The 16093-nt window shown below is 55.2% G+C and overlaps 1 protein-coding gene across 1 annotated transcript in view; it reads right to left on the bottom strand.

The window, feature by feature from the left end:
• Window positions 1–15380, bottom strand: part of LOC146764159 (uncharacterized) — an 82551-nt gene extending 67171 nt beyond the window's left edge. The window contains 2 exon segments of the mRNA XM_085565529.1: window positions 6057–6920; window positions 15283–15380. Coding sequence (XP_085421655.1) covers window positions 6057–6894 — 838 coding nt within the window. The 5' untranslated portion in view covers window positions 6895–6920; window positions 15283–15380.
• Window positions 15381–16093: the final 713 nt, after the last annotated feature.

Genomic DNA, 16093 nt, shown 5'->3' with positions numbered 1-16093 from the left:
CTCCTCTCTGGCGGGTCTCTTCCACATCTTCCCTCTGGGAAACCTCACGGTCCATTTTCACAAAGAGCCTCTCCTCCTCCTCAGTCTGTGACAGTGGCAGGACTGAGCTGCCACTGCCCCTGACCACAGCTCGCTGGTGCTTCCAGCCAGCTGGGCAAGGTGCTGTGGGACCGGGAGGTGGAGTTGGCTTTGTCCTCGTTGCTGTCTCTGTCTGTTGCTGTCGGCCGCTGTCGCTGTCGGCGTCTGGCGCAGACAGAGCCAGGGAGCTGCGTCCTCCTCAGAGAGCGGCTCTCCTGGGACTGGGCACCCCAGGGCTCTGTGCCCCTTGGAGACCCTCAGCCCGGGCGGGGCTCCCTGATGTCACAAGGGTCTCCGGCCACCATCACGTCCCACATCACAAAGGGCCGTGACACCATGTGCCGTGTCACAAAGGGCCACCCCCAGCACCCCAACAGCAGTGGAGCAGACAGGAACCTGTCTTGGTTTATGTTTATTTCATTAAGTTATTGTTAAATCGTTCATTCTGTTGTCTGCCCATGTTTTCACCAAGTTGTTGTTTTTCCCTAAATTGCACACTCCCTTTAAAGGTGTCCCTCAACTATTCCCCTCCCTTTGTCCCAGTCCCTTCCCTGCATGTCCAGGCAACCGTGACCCTTTTTCCTGAATGTTCCCTGCCACTCAGCTCCTGGGCCACTCCCTGATTGAGATCCTGTCGTGGTTTGATGTGGAAAAAGAATTTTATTGGAAAGAAGAGGTCAGTTTGGATATTGACCTCTTGAAGGTGGACACGCCTCTGAGAACACAGAGGGGTTAAAAGCAGAATTCCCAGGAGAACTCTCTCTTTTTATTAATTATCTAGAGGGTGGGAACCGATTATGGTCCATGTTCTGTCTCAGTGTACTTTGTTAAATTTAGGTGGTAAGATTATGAATATTTTAAAACGTCTTCATTTTAAATTTTGTGCGTGTGAGTTTTTTTCCTTTCTTTTTTTGTTTTATAGTAGTATAACAGTAGTGGCTTAATAAAGTTTTTCCCTTGTTATTAAGCTTCAGCCTGCTTTGCTCTGTTTTCGACCACATTTCACAGTATTCAACTGAGAGGTTACATTTTCATAGAGACGCTAGCATTGTGCCAGTGTCAAACCATAACAAAGCCCCACTTGGAAATCCCATAATCCAGGATGTCCCACTGGGTCCTGTGCTTTTCCTTCTGCTCCCCCGATCCTGATAGTCTCACAGTGTTGCTGTAATCCCCTTGTTAGCGTTCAGAAACACACATAATCACGGGATATGATTATATGCAGGCGCTTTTATTAAGAGCTCTGGGAGTTGGGGTACAAACCCAAATCTGACTCCAACATAGCTTTTGAGCTGAACATATTTTATATTCTATCGTTACATAACTCACATATTAATTATTAAACTTATATTGTTCTATTGTATGTATCAACATGAGTTCTCATGATCATTCTTAGGTCACTGACCAGAGTTTCTCAGGATTATTCTTATGATTGTTTAGTAATTATATTTAATTACTAAACAATCATCACATCTAACAATTATATCAATTATCATGTACTAGCTACACAGTGCAGTTCTAGCAAGTATGAGTTCTCCATGTGCTTAGCGTGTTTATTTTTCCAGCGCCTACTAAGCTTATTTTTCCTTTTAACTCTTAATCCCCATGATTTTAAAACCCTTTTACTATCACCCTCACTCCTGCCCTGAGGATTCCCTGTTTCTTTGCTGTTTGTGCCCACCGCCTGACTTGGATCTGAGCAAAACCCCTCGCAAACGAGGGTGAGGGGCTCTTTTCTATCCTGCTCCCTGCACCTCGAATAAACTTTCCCAGTGGAAGCTGAAGGCAAAGAGGCTCCTCCTTCCTCCCTGGCCTGGTCCCTGCCGTGGCTGTAACAGCGTGCAGGGCAGAGCTTGCAGCTCTGCAGGTTCACCTGTGGGCAAAGCCCAGTCCCCGGCTGTTGGCCGGTCCCGTCGTGGCTGCCGGAGCGCACAGAGCCAGCCCGGGTTCCGGGGGCTCGGGCAGGAGCTGGCCGGGAGCATCCCCGGAGCGGTGTCCTGGCGGGCCCTGCTGTGCCCCGAGCCCTGCGAGGCTTTGGCCCCGCTGGCCCACGGCAGCCCGGCCCCGCAGTGCCGAGCCCTGGCCGTGCGGGCTGCGCTGCCCAGGGCACGAGGAATTGGCCGCACGGCCGTGCCGGGGGCTCGTGGGCAGCGGCTCCAGGAGCCGCGGCAGCCCGGGGAGCAGGGGTGTCCCTCAGGGCTGTGCCCGGGCCCCGCGGCTCGGCCCTGCCCGCAGCAGCGGCACCCGGGGGCAGCGAGCGCGGCCTCGGCGGCCGGGCAGGGCGCGGGCAGCCGAGCGGGGCAGGGGCAGCCCCGAGGCCAGGGCCGTGCCCGGGCACCGGGCCGAGCTGGAAAAGCGGCACCGCCAGAGCCTCCTGCGCTGCCGCGGGGCCGGGGCCCGGCCGCTGCCCCCGGCCCGGGGCAGGGCCCGAGGCAGCGGCTCCTGCGGCTCTCCCCTCGCCCCTGCGGCGCCACGGACACAGCGGCCGGGCCGGGGCTCGCTCCCTGCTGCCGGCCGGGCGCTGCCGAGGGCTCCCCGCCCGCCGGGGCCGGGGCCGGGCGCTGAGGGAGCGGCGCCGCCATCGCTGCCGCCCTCAGGGGCTCTGAGGGGAGCGCGGCTCCCGCCAGCCCCGCTCCGCCCGCACGGGCAGCGCAAACCTGGAGCACAAAGACACACGGCGCTGCCATTGTGTCCGTGCCCTTCCAATGCACCCGCACAGCGGCCCCGGGGCTGCGCTCGGCCGCGGCAGCAGCGCTCCAGGGCCGAGCTCTGTGGGATGTGACACTAAACCCACAGGCTTTAGTCTACTTGGGAGAGAAAAGTGAATGTTTCGGTCTCCTTGGGATAGAAAACCGCTTTTGATTGAACTATTCTGTCGTACACTGGTGTGAAAAAAATCATAAACACTAAACTGGCATAATTAGAGGTCCCTGTGGGTCAAAAGTCATAAACAAATAGTTAGCAACATCTCTACTAACAAAAGATTCAATAAAAGAAAAAGCTAGGCTATCAAAAATTTTCAGAGTCTTGTCACCTGTTGCTCTTGTCTTTTACCATGTTTAAATTTGTTTCCTGTGATCTTTTTTATTTTGGGCACAATGAAGCAAAACTGAGCAGCATCAGGGAAAAACCCACAGCTGGGTCCAAGGCTTCAGAATGGTTGTGGAACTCCCGGAGGACTCGCACACTTCAGCCGTGCACAAAAGCTCCTCTCCTTTCCGAGGCTGCACGGCAGCACACGGGGAGTAAAATCAGAGTTCCTCCTGATTTCCTACACTTGCCCTCCGTCATTTATCCAGCACCTTCTCCAGGTGCAGGGAGTGAGAGGAGACAGATCAAGTGTGGTTCTGGATAATCTGTTTTCTTGTTGCTTCTCTTTGGACTGCCACTTGTTGCTTTTGAGGGTTCCTCGCTGCTGTCCCCCGTCCCTCCCCGGCCCCCCAGGACCCTCCGGCTAGCTGTCCCCTCCGGGGCCGGGGTTTTCCGCGGTCCCACTGCCCTGGGCTTACCAGGCAGCGTCTGGGTTAGCACGGTCTAAGCTGCGGCGTTGCCTCAGTCGCCGCTAGGATTCGAGATAAAGAGACCAAGAGAGACCAATGGTATGCTGTCCAGAGAGATTGTATTGCCTGAATGGTAGCAGGGACCAAAGGCCCCGGGCTATTGCCTAGATACAGTTTTATACAGCAAAATTAAGAGATAAGGTCTAAACAATAGAGACAGTGTTCAGCTAAGGCACATCAGAACAACCCCAGAGGCCAGGTCCAATGGGAACTGCTCAGGGGTGGGGAGAAGGGGGTTTACAGAGGAATGCTGAAGCGGGACTTTCCCGAATGTTGTGGTTTGACACGGAAAGAGAATTTTTTCCGGAAGGAAGAGGTCAATTTAGATATTGACCAATTGAAAGTAGGCATGCCTCTGAGAACACAGAGGGGTTGAAAGCAGAATTCCCAGGGGAACTCGCTCTCTTTGGTTCCGGTCAGCGTGCAGTGCAAACCTCCCCTGCCCAGCCACGAGCCGGGTGGGAGAGGTGAAGCCCCATGGCCTGATGGAGGTAACTCCGAAGGGTGGAGGGACTGGAACCGGGCTGGCCCCTGCAGATGGAAATGTGGAAGAAATCTGGGATGTCTCCGTTCCCCCCTGCCCAGAGTTTCTCTCCCGACAGGGAGAGAGAATAGAGACAGTGGCAGTCAGCGGAGCGGGGGAAGCTGCAAGGTGCCCAGTTGTGTGGGAGTTGCTGGATGTCCGGGCATCGGGCCATCCCTGGGAGTTCGGACTTTTAACCCTTCCTTGAGAAATGAAAGCTTGTGAATTTTTCCTTCCCCTCCTCGGTTTGAAAGAGAGGAAGAGGGACACCTTGGACCCTGTGATGTTGGAAGGAGGAATTCTGGATGGGAGGGGGACAAGGAGTGGCTTTTGGCTGGACTTTTCCGTGTTAGCCACAACCTGAACCAATCTTCTCCTCTGAGAGAGACTGTGTTTTGGGAGGATGCCAGTGAGTCAAGAGACCTGCTTCAGCTGGGAAAAAGACAAAATTGGAGTGAACAGAGAAAAAGTTAGGGGGTTTGTGGTGGCGCCTCCTAGTCCTGGAAAGGAAAGAGAAGAGAAGAAGATCTCTGTTCTTGAGCCCTCGGCCCCAGGGGAAAATGGGGGGGACTGTGGTCCCAAACAATGAAAACTGAACTGTTGTTTTTCTCCCCTCTTGGCAGGGCATCCTTGAAAGGAAAAATCCTAAAAGCAGTCTGTCCATCCATGCATTGGTGGTGAGAGCACTGTGCATGGAAAGGAGAAGGGTCACCATGGCAAACTTTTTCTCCGGGTGGTGCCATGTGTGACATGGAAGCACAGGATGTGGAGCTGTGTTTTCTTGGGGGGTCTGTGGCACAGGAGAGACTCCTGTTCCCTCGATAGACTGAGTATCGGTTGTTTGAAGGGTGGAAACCTGATTGGGGTCCAGATTGTGTCTCACTGTGGTTTGTTGGAGTTGGGTGGTGGGGGAAGGAATGTTTTGCAAGGTTTTCATTTGATCTTTGTGTGTTTTTTTTCCCCGTTCTTTAGTTTTCTCTTTTCTTTAGTAGTAGTAGTTTAATAAAGTTTTTTTCTATTATTAAGCTTGGGCCTGCTTTGCTCTGTTCCCAGTGTCAAACCATGACATCTGCCCACAGAGCTCCTGAGCCGCCGGCGGCCGCAGCCCCTCCCTGTGGCCTCGGGCCCAGCCAGGACACCCCCCCGGCTCTATCCCCACGCTGATTTTGGGGGGGTCGAGTGTCCCCCCAGCCCTGCTGTCACTCTGGCCCTGCCCCCTGCTCCCAGTGTTCCCAGTAAAGCTTCCCAGTTAAACCCAGCCCAGTTCCTGGGGGCACTGGGGAGGGACTTGGGGGGACCCCACGGCGGGGCCGGCCCTGGGCAGGGAGGGCGGGTCCAGGTGGGGAACACTGCCTGCTGCGGGTCTGCCCGGCAACTGGTGAGTCATCAGCCCCGCTCTCGCTGATTGGCTGACTCTTCTCCACCGCGTTCTCTCATTGGCTGAGGAGAGGCCCGGCAGTGCAGAGAAGGAACGGGAGAGATCCCGCCCCGAGCACCGGCACGGGGACAACAGACCCGGCCTGGGCACAGGGAGGGAATTTATTACCAACCAAACCACGGCAGCACCAGGAGAAGGGAAAGAAATCCCTCCAGCACCTTCCCCCACCCAACGGGGATCACCCACAACAGGGTTATCCACCATGGAGAGACGGGGACATACGAGTTTAGACCAAAGCAAATTTTATTGAGTGTACCAGGTGTTTATACAGGGATTTACTTGTATGGTGCTTATAGAGGGCTCTGTTTTTGGTAACAATTTCCCATTGGTTACACATTCTTCATGACATCACATCACATCACCTGGTAACACTGAGCTCTTCCCTCACTCTCTTCCCTCACTCCAAGCTCTTCCCTCACTCTCTTCCCTCACTCCAAGCTCTTTCCTCACTCAGGGCACTCACAGGGCTTCCCTTAGTGGTGCCTCCGTTGGTGTGTGGTCAAGTTTGAGCTCGTGGAGAAGCTCTTCCCACACTTCCCACACTCGTAGGGCCTCTCCCCGGTGTGGATGCGCTGGTGCATGGTGAGGTGGCAGTTTCGCTTGAAGCCCTTCCCGCAGTCGGGGCAGCGGTAGGGCCTCTCCTCTGTGTGAATCCGCTCATGTAGGAGGACACTGGAGCTGGTCTGAAACCTCTTCCCACACTGGGGACACTTGTAGGGCCGTTCCCCAGTGTGGATCCGCTGGTGTGTTCTCAGGGCAGAGTTCCACCCAAAGCTCTTCCCACATTCCAAGCACTCATAGGGCCGTTCCCCAGTGTGGATCACCTGGTGCTCGATCAGGCCAGACATGTGTATGAAACTCTTCTGACACTTCCCACACTCGTAGGGCCTCTCCCCAGTGTGGATGCGCCGGTGCATAGTGAGGTTGGAGTTTTGCTTGAAGCCCTTCCCACAGTCGGGGCAGCGGTAGGGCGTCTCCTCTGTGTGAATCCGCTCATGTACGAGGAGATTGGCAGTGGTCCTAAACCTCTTCCCACACTCCCCACACTCGTAGGGCCTCTCCCCAGTGTGGATCCTCTGATGACAGACCAGTCTGGAGCTCCGGCTGAAATCCTTCCCACATTCCAAGCACTTGTGGGGCTTCTCCCTGCCATGAGGCTTCTCCACCAGCTCCGAGCTCCGCCTGGATCTCCGCCCGCCTTCCTGGCTCAGGGGGGCTCTTTCCTCCCTGCAGCTCCCTGGGCTGGGTTTGCAGCTCCTCCTCCTGCAGCATCTCCGGGGCTTTTCCTCCTCCATCAGGCACGCCCTGGTAATGTCAAATCCTGGTTTGGGGAAAAAACAAGAGGAGAGCATCTTGGACTGGAGGTTCCTCCTTGCCCAAGGAGGAAGTTATTTGGAATCTTGTGTCTATAAGAAACCCCAGGGAAAGCAAGGTTTCTTAAGACACAAAACACCAAGATTCAGCCCAAAAATCCTGCAAACTTCAAGACACAGAACAAAAACTCCCTGAACATCACAAGTCAGCAAAAACCTCCTCTACAAGATAAAGATTCAGCTGCCACATAAAACCAAAGCACCAACATTTAGCCCAAGAAAGCTCAGAAACACCAAGATTCACCCCCTGAAAATTGTGGATCCCCCTCCACAGTCACCTGCTGCATGTGGGGGGAGCAGCACTCCTGGGGCTGGGGGGAGGCTGCAGACACAGGGAGGGGTGGAACCTTCTGCTGCTTCCTCTTTCTGCTCCTCCTCCTCCTCTGTCTCTCCTCTTCCTCACACTCCTCTTCCTCCTGCTATTCCTCCTTCTCCTGCACAATCCCACTCTCTCCTGCCACCTGCACCGTTTGACCATTCTGTTCCTCAAGCCTGCTTCTCCTTCCCTTCTCCTCCTGCCCCCAGGCCCAGCACCCACTGCCGGCTCCCTCTTCCCCCCACACCCACAGCATCCCAGCGCAGGGGCAGGGATGGAGCTGGGGCAGGTCGGGCTGGGGCAGCGCTGGGCTCTCGGCCGCTCCCGCCCGCACTCGGTCCCCACTGCAGCCGCTCCCGCCAGGACAGCGCGGGGGGGCCCGGCCTTGGCGCTGCCCCACTCCCACCTCCCCAAATTCCCCTCGCGGGGCCATGGGGCCGAGGGGGGGCGCAGGTGGGTCCAGGTGGGGAACGCGGGGAGCTGCGAGTCTGCCTGGCAACTGGTGAGTCATCAGCGCCGCGGGCTCTGATTGGCTGAGCTCGGCCCGAGCCCTGGGGCTGCAGCACAGAGGGGACACCCTGCTCCAGGGGGGATGTCCCACAAACGGGGGACCCCATGGAAGGAACAACAGGAAAGTGTCTTTACAAACAGATGCTCTGAAGCTGCCCGGAGATACGGCCAGGAACCTGTACATAAGGAAATGACAGGAGACACCATCAGTTTCAGAAAATGTTATCAATTGATGACACAAACTGCTGCTCAGCCAAGGTCCTGCACAATTCACGAACTTCCAGAAGAACAACAAAGACTTAACAGAGCCATAAATATAATTTCCTATATAACAGCAGGGAACATATCAAGGTGGGTATCTAGTAGGTGGACTGAGAAGTCTGTAGCTCTCAAGAACTTCAGCCAGTGGGGAAAGCAGAGGGAGATGTGGCCAGGAAAGTTCAGATGAAAAAGAGACTGTGTCCTCCAACAATTGGAGAGATCCCATGGGGAATGTCCCATGGCCTCTCCCAGTTTTAAGAATGAAATTACTTTCACAGGACTCCTCTGTCTGCTTTGTGGACAGAATTCTCTGCTGATGTCTATTTTTCCACACACCCTGGGGTTCATCCCGAATTCCTTCCACCCTCCGGGGCGGCGGGCAGGGAGTGCAGCTGAAGGTGCCTCACCCACTTTGGGTGATCGGCTCCCTTGGCTGGCGGCAGCACCGGGGATTGATTGGGGACCCGGGAGTGACCAGGAGACAGACGAGTGACACATCAGGGGGGTCTGTGGAGAGTCAGCAGGGAGAGAACACTGAAAATCTCATCAGTGAGTGCCCTGGGATCCTCGGGGAGTGAACATGGCAGGGTACCCATGGAGGGGAGAAAAGGGAAAGCCAGGGAGGGGTCCTGGCCAAAGGGGTGATGATCCCAAAATGTCTCTGAAGGGTCTCTTGGGAGAATGTTGAGGTAGTTTACACATTCCCCCAGAGGTAATTAAGGACATGGTCACCCAGGGAGGCAACAAGGGAAGTGGAGAAGGGATTTGGACAACAGGGGATGGATGGTGTTGGTGTGCTGGGAAGGGATTGGGTGAAGGAGAGTGCAGCAATATTGTTCAGGCAAGAAGCAGCAGGAGGAATCTGTGTGGTAAGAAAAAGGATGATGAAAAAGAGGAGGAAGAGAAAAATACTCAGGATTGTTTTGTTTTCCAGCACTGTTTTATCCTCACAATTTGCCAGCTGATCCAGATCCTTTCCATCCCCGGTTTCCAGGAGAGGAAAAGCAGGAGGTCAGGATGCCAGGGGTTTCTCTGCGGTGGCAGCGGCAGCACCGGGCGCAGAGGTGCGGCACCGGGAGCACGGGCTGGGGCCTGTGGGGAGCTGCGGGGCCGGGCCGGGGCTGTGGGGCAGCCGGGGCTCAGCGCCGGGCGCTGCCTGACCCCACCAGCCCCGGGCAGGGCCGGCAGTGGCCCCCGGCCCCCAGGAGGCTGCGGGACGCCCCGGCCGCTGCCCGGCCCCGGGGAGCTGCCGGCCCTGCCCGCCGGGGGGGCCGCCTTTGGACACTGCGGCAGGACAGGCACCGGCTCTGCCACACGGGCTGGGCAGGGACCCTGAGCACAACGGGGAAACACAAAGGAACAGCTGGGAAATGCAGAGTGCACATGGAAGGATCAGGATTTGCTGTTCAGGATTTGCTTTGGGTCCCTGCAGAAAGGAAAGGTTTTGCAGAAAGCTCAGCAGCTCTCAGAGGATGAGCACCCACAGGCAGTGACCAGGGCTGCAGGAGTGGCACAAGAAGGCCCTGCAGCACTTGGGCACAAAGGCACAGCAGCTGAAGGCAAGAAGGGATGAGCAAAAGGCCAAGCTGAAGGCAAAGGCCACGGCAGAGTTCCCACAGCCCCTGAGGGATCAACCCCAGGGCCCAAGGGGGCCCCAGCACCCAGGGCATGACGGGGTCGGCCACAAGCACCTGGCAGAGGCATTGCCCTCCTGGCCAGGGCAGAGCCCACCCAAACAGCCCCTGGGAAGGAGTCAGGGCTCCAGCTGCAGCCCACAAGGACACTGCAAGCACAGACAGCAGCACCCTCAGCAGGAGCAAGTCCACCCCTGCATGGACATGGATTGGCAGGGCTCTCTGAGCTCCCATCCCACCGGGGACCCACCACACTGGAGCCCTGGAGAACATTCAGGCTGGGTCTGCATCCAGAGGAGGCCTCTCCTGATGGACACAGGGGCCTCTCCATCCACTCGGAATCTTACACCTAAGGAGGGAAAATTGTAAAGGAATGTTTTCATTATTAAGGGAATAGATGCGAAAGCTGAGCTGGTATCATTTGTTTAATCACTATTAGGAGCTGTGAGGGATAGGTTTGAAATAAACTAATTTATTTCTCTTCCTACTGTCATTTTTATGAACCAGGAAGGAATTTGATGGTGGCATTTTAATATTGTAAAAGGTGATACAGAGGCTACTGCTGCTGTACCTTTGTGTCAAATGTCTGGCAAGGCCTGTGCTGAAGGGAACCCAGAGGTGTGGGCAGCCCCAGGGGGAAAATTTGATGTGGAGCCTCTCCACATTACTTGGAAGCAACCAGGACAAGTGGTGTCTAAAAGCAACACCCTGTTCCAGGGGAGGGAAGGAAGGGCTCAGCCTGGTATGGAGTCCCTGCTAAAGGCAGGGCTCTTGGAGCCAGGGATGTCTCCCTACAGCACTCCTATCCTGCCAGTCAGGGAATCAGATGGCTCCAATGAGGAGGACAAGGAGAAGTGGCAGACAAAGCCCCTGTGAAATAGCTCAATTTGCAATCTAAAAAATACCTTTTGAGTATCTGAAAAAGAAGTGCTAATGATGCAGAAAGAGGTTAAATATTTGGTAAACACTGGGACTGAAGATTCCGGGTAGATTGACCCAGAGAGAGTCTGGGCAATCTCAGAAGTAACATTTCCCAGGACCAAAAAGGAGCTGAGACAATACTGAGGATTAACAGGGAATTACACAGCCTGGATTGAGGATTCTCTTCCCAGCCAGGACATTGTAGGAATTTTTAACATCACACAGCCTCCATGCTGTGGTATGGACAGGAGAAAGTGAGCAAAACTTGGGAAAATGAAGAACCAAAAATATTGATGTCTCAGCTGGGGCTCTTCCAGACTCAGAAAAGAAATTGGAATTGCAGGTGAATGGTCAACAGGGCCATGCCAAAGGAATTCTTGGGCCAAAATGTTTCACCCAGTGGCCAAAGTGGCCTCATTGTCTGCAGAATTGTGCAGCCACAGCTTCACCGGGAACCGAGGCCCAAAACCTGATGACAACAGGATCTCCAACTGTTCCAGTCTGCCATCAAGTTCAAGCTTTGATAACCAAAAGAGCCTCGCAATGGATGAGCAGTGCTCGGTTATTACAGTGTGAAACTTGTTCAGTGGCACAGGAGGATTCAGAACTGAGGACAGGGGAAGGGTTTAACCCAGCCTCCTGTTTGAACAGCCCACAGAGGGGCTGGGAAGAAACCCAGCACTGCATTCAAGTGACACAGCTCCAGACCCAGCCTGGGGGAGATTCAGGAGACATTGCCTGGCCTCAGGCAGAAAATGTCTTTGTGGATGGCTCTTCAAGGGCAGCAGAAGGGAAAAGAGTTCCAAGACACGCTGTTATTGAGGAAAGGGAATCAGACAAAGCGCAGGTTACCCCCCATGGTCAGCTCAACCAGCACAGCTGTGAGTGCTTGTAAGAGCCTGGCACTGAAATGCCCTGAGCAGGAAGGCTTCAATATCTTCTGGTGACACCATCTCACCTAACAGGGGGGCAAAAGCAATTCTGATTGCTCAGCAACCACTGGATCACTTATTAAGGTATTTTTATAAGACATAATTCCAATAAAAGGGATTGTGGAAGAAACAGACTCAAAGAGCAGAATTCATTTTACAGGAAAGATCCTCCAGGGGCTTATGGCAGCTTTAGGAATACAGTGGGACCTCCGTACCCCTGGCACCCCCAGAGCTCAGGCTGGGTACAAAGAATGAATGGGGAAAGAAAGAAACACCTTTGGAAGCTGGGGATAGAAACCAAGATGCCATGGGGACGGCTTTTGCCATTGGCTTGGGCAAGAAGAAGAGCCAGACCCAAGGCAGATATTCAATTATTTCCCTTGCAATTGATCTTGGGAATTCCTTACCCTGGTAATTCTCCACCTAGTGCAGGGTGGAGATAAGGGATGCACATTTAAAGCAGTCTGTGGCCAGAATCCTGTCTCTGGTGCAATCTCTCCCCCAGGAAGCTGGGCTGGCACAGAGCCTGACTTGGCACTTGGCTGCTGCCAAGCAGGACATGGGCTCTGCCTAAGGAGTGCAAAGCAGCACCACTGGTGGCCAAGTGGCGTGGCCCATGCCAAGGGGCCCCGAGGCCAGAAACAGCCGCCAGCACAGCTGAACACGGGGGGACCCCTCAGCCTGGGCTCCAGGTCTCTGCAGCCCCGGAGATTTGCACTTCCCGCCTGCAGCAGGAGGATGGGAGGCCCCCCTGAGCCTGCACTGAAGGCAGCGCAGCAGCAGCCAGGGCTCCACAGCGGGGCAAGGCCCTGGGCCTGCCCACACCTCCTCTGCTGAAATCCTCGGCCTGGCCACCCTCCTTGGGCAGCTCCAGCCACCGGGGCCAGCCCTTGCTGCCACTGCTGCAGCTTCAGTGCTCTCTGGGCCTGCACTGCCACAGCTGCTGGGGACACACCGGGACAATTCCACTCTGGCTCTCACTCACACACTGCCCTGCCTGCCAGTGCATCCATGGAAAATAGACCAGCTCATAGACTTGAACATTGTTAACCTTTGATTTCTCTACTCAGGCTTGCTTTGCCCTGGCCTTGGGGAAACAAATGTTAAAGCTTTTGTTAAGGGATGTTACACCACTCAGTGGAGATGAGTTTAACATCTCAACACACTGGGAATGGCCCGAAAGATACCCATAAAGATAACGACCAGCAGCAAAACAGCAACCCCAGCAGCAAACAGCAACCAACACCTACCCCAGACACTGCCCCCAGCAGGGCTGCAGACACCTGGTCTGCAAAAGGCTGAGAAGGAAATCCAGCACTTCCCACCTCATTAACAGCAGAAGCAAAGAAATCCGGGTCCAACAGGAAACCAAATACTAAAAACTGCACAACTCGAAACTACAAAACATTAAACCAATGCATTTAGACTGTATCAAGTTTGGGAAAAATCTAAAACCCACGTGTCATGGAACAATTTTCTTTGCACACCCGGGCTGTGTGGGGATGGAATGATTTCTGTTGCACATCCTGGCCAGAATCAAGGAATGCCTTGACTCTAACACTAAACATATTGGTGGAGTTTTTCTTTTTCCTGCAGTTCCAATGCAAAGTTTAGAGAATTAGAGTATTTTTTTTGTAATAATCCCACTTCAATATTGCCAGTTATGTTTGGGTCAGGGATGTGAGAATGAATTTTTACTCCAAGGAGAAGTAGAAAAGAACTGAATTGCCTTGGAATTTTTTTGTGTATGTTTCTGTAAGAGATACCAAAATTTTGGTCTGGGTTTTTCAACGTTCACCTTTAGGCAGCATTTTGCAAAACTAGAAGAGATTTAAAGGTGACCCTTTAAGTCACAAATACTAAACGGATTATTTGAAGGAAAAAAAAATAAAGTGGCAGGTTGTGGGGGGGGCACACGTGAGGCTGCTGAAGCTCCTCTGGAAGAGAAGCTGCATTCCAGGCACCCAGAAGGAGCTTCAGAAATGCAAATTAACACTGCTGGGGCAAACTGGGGACAATGTACCTGGCTCTTCTTGCCTGGGGCAGGAATTGGCTGATTCCCTCTGCCCCTCACCCCAAGCTCTGTCTGCTTGCACAGATGGAATCTGCACAGCTGAAGGCAGAGCCCATGCTGAGGATCTCTGACTCTGCAACAGAAATGGCTGAAGCTGCAAAGGGAAACAGCAAATGGAGAATGTTGGGAAAACTTCACTAAAATAAGGGGGAGATCATCCCTCTGCCCACTGCAACACCTGCTGTCACTGTATGTGCTGTACAGGGTGTATCAGAGCACTGGGGTTGTTGCTATAGCAAGTTCAGGGAAATCAGCTGGAATTCAAGTATTTGATGATGTAATTAGAAAAAAGCAGTCAATTGACGCAGCCCCGGATGGAGGGAACACCCAAAAATGGGCAAAAGAATTGAATGGCCACCAGAACATATCCTACAACACCATGGGCCAGCCCCTGGGACCTGAATCAATTCATATCAGGACACAGAGAACCCATTTATTATTTCAATGGCATCATTAAATTACAAGCTGTCCTCGGAATAAGAACCAACCAGACAGCTCCAGCTCCTGACCTTCCTGCCGACCAAGCCACTGAAATGAGAAACACAACATTTCACCAGGGGATCGGATCAGATTATCTGTTAGCAGAAAAAACAGGAGTCTGGGGGAAACAAAGTGGCTCAAACTGCTGTTGGCAAAGACATGACAAGAGAAAACTGCTAAAAAAGATAACAAAGGAAATAGGAGAGCAGTTTATGTATTGGTCCAAACATGGAAAGGATGGGAATGGGACACGGTTCCCCGGCTCCCCAGCAGACCAGGGGTCAAACGAATGCTGCTTCTCCTCTTCTGTGCTGCAGCAACTCTCATCTTTTTACCATGCTCCACACCTTGGCAGTGCAGCTCATCCAGCAGCTGAGCCAGGGCATGCAGGTGGCAGCCAGGCCTCCTGATCCACAAACGGCTACAAAAGGACAGGGAATGAGGGCACCGAGAATAATCCCAAAACCAAAGAGGACCCGGGAAGAACAAAACAGAGTCAAGGAGTGAATCTGCCTGGAGATAGGGCCAGGCACTTGTAGATAAGGGGAGAAACTATCAGTTCCAATAAATGTTACAAATTGACCCAGACAGCTGCTCAAAGTCCCGCTACATTCCCGAACTTCGAGGAGAAGAACAAAGACTTAACAGAGCCATGAATATCGGCTGTTCTACAAAAGGAGGGTGCACATTAACGAGGACAGGCTCCAGGCGCATCGGGAAGTCGGAACCTTCCAAGGAACTCAGCCGGTGGGCAAAGGCAGAGGGAGATGCGGCCGGGAAAATGAGGATAAAAAGGAGGCTGCGGACTACAGCCACGGCAGAGAGCGCACGGCAAATGCCCCACGGCCTCTGCCCCTGCTCGGCAATAAAGTCACTTTGACAGGACTCCTCGCTCTCCGCCGGGCACACGAACCTCCGGCGACGGGAATTTCCCCGCCCGCTCCCGGCCGCGGGGCAGCCCCTCTGTCCTACCCACAGCAGCCGGGCCGAGCCAGCGCTGCTCCGGCAGCGGCTCCTGCCCGGCCCCGGCGGGAAGGAGACCGCGGGCAGCCGCTCCCGCAGCGCCCTCAGCCCGGGGCCGGCACGGGCCGGACACGGCACCGGCGAGCCGCCGGAGCCCCCTGCCGCCCCCTCCGCCCGCAGCCGGCCCCGAGCCCCCGCAGAGCCCAGCGCGGCTCCCACCTGCGCCGGGGCCGCCTCCGAGCTCCGCCGCCGCCGCCTCACCGCGCTCCGGCCGCTGCCGCCGCTGCCGGGCCCGCACAGCCGCTCGGCCAATGGCGGCGCTGCGCGGCCACGGCCGCCCTCAGCCCGCCGCCGGGGCCGCGCCGCGCCCCGCTCCCACCAATCAGCGCGCCGCAACCGCGACTGACGGCACCGGCGGCCAATGGCAGCGAGCTCGGGGCGGGCTCTGCGCACGGCCCCGCCTCGCCCCGCGCTCTCGGCGCCCCCGGGCTGCGTGAGGGGAAAGCCGGAGATGAGGAACAGCCCCGGCACGGGCCCGGGCCGAGCCGGGATTGAGCTGCCCACACAAACAAACTTCTCCGCGCCTCCCGCCACGGCTTTCCCGGCCCTGCGCCTCCCGTGCCTCCGCCCCTGCGGGAAGCCCAGGAGCCTCACTTCTCCTGCCCCTCGTTAGCGCATCAGTGCTTCGCTTTGATTTCCCCCAAAAAGGGAAACCTGCCCGAAGCCCTGTGGGTGGGTGGGGCAGGGGAGAGATTTCTGGCGGAAAACTCCAAAGACTCGGAGCAGGAGCAGGAGAAGTCAGTGCAGAGCCTTAAATGCAGCTTTCCCCACGCCTCCCTGCTCCCAGCTGCACCTCCTCCCCCGGCAGGGCAGGAGACAGGGAATGGGGCCATGCTCAGCTCATCCCCCGGGGCTTCTCCCTCTGCTCAGGGACAGGAGTCGTTCCCTGCTGCACCCTGCGCTCTCTCCCGGCCGAGACTTCTCCAGGAACTTCTCGGAGCGGAGTCCATCCCCTGGGCACAGCCCCCTC

This window comes from Lonchura striata, chromosome 36, assembly GCF_050655825.1.
Source record: "Lonchura striata isolate lonStrDom1 chromosome 36, ASM5065582v1, whole genome shotgun sequence".
NCBI lineage: Eukaryota > Metazoa > Chordata > Aves > Passeriformes > Estrildidae > Lonchura > Lonchura striata.
The sequence above is the reverse complement of the archived record's forward strand: the minus strand, read 5'-3'. Positions and strand labels throughout refer to the sequence as shown.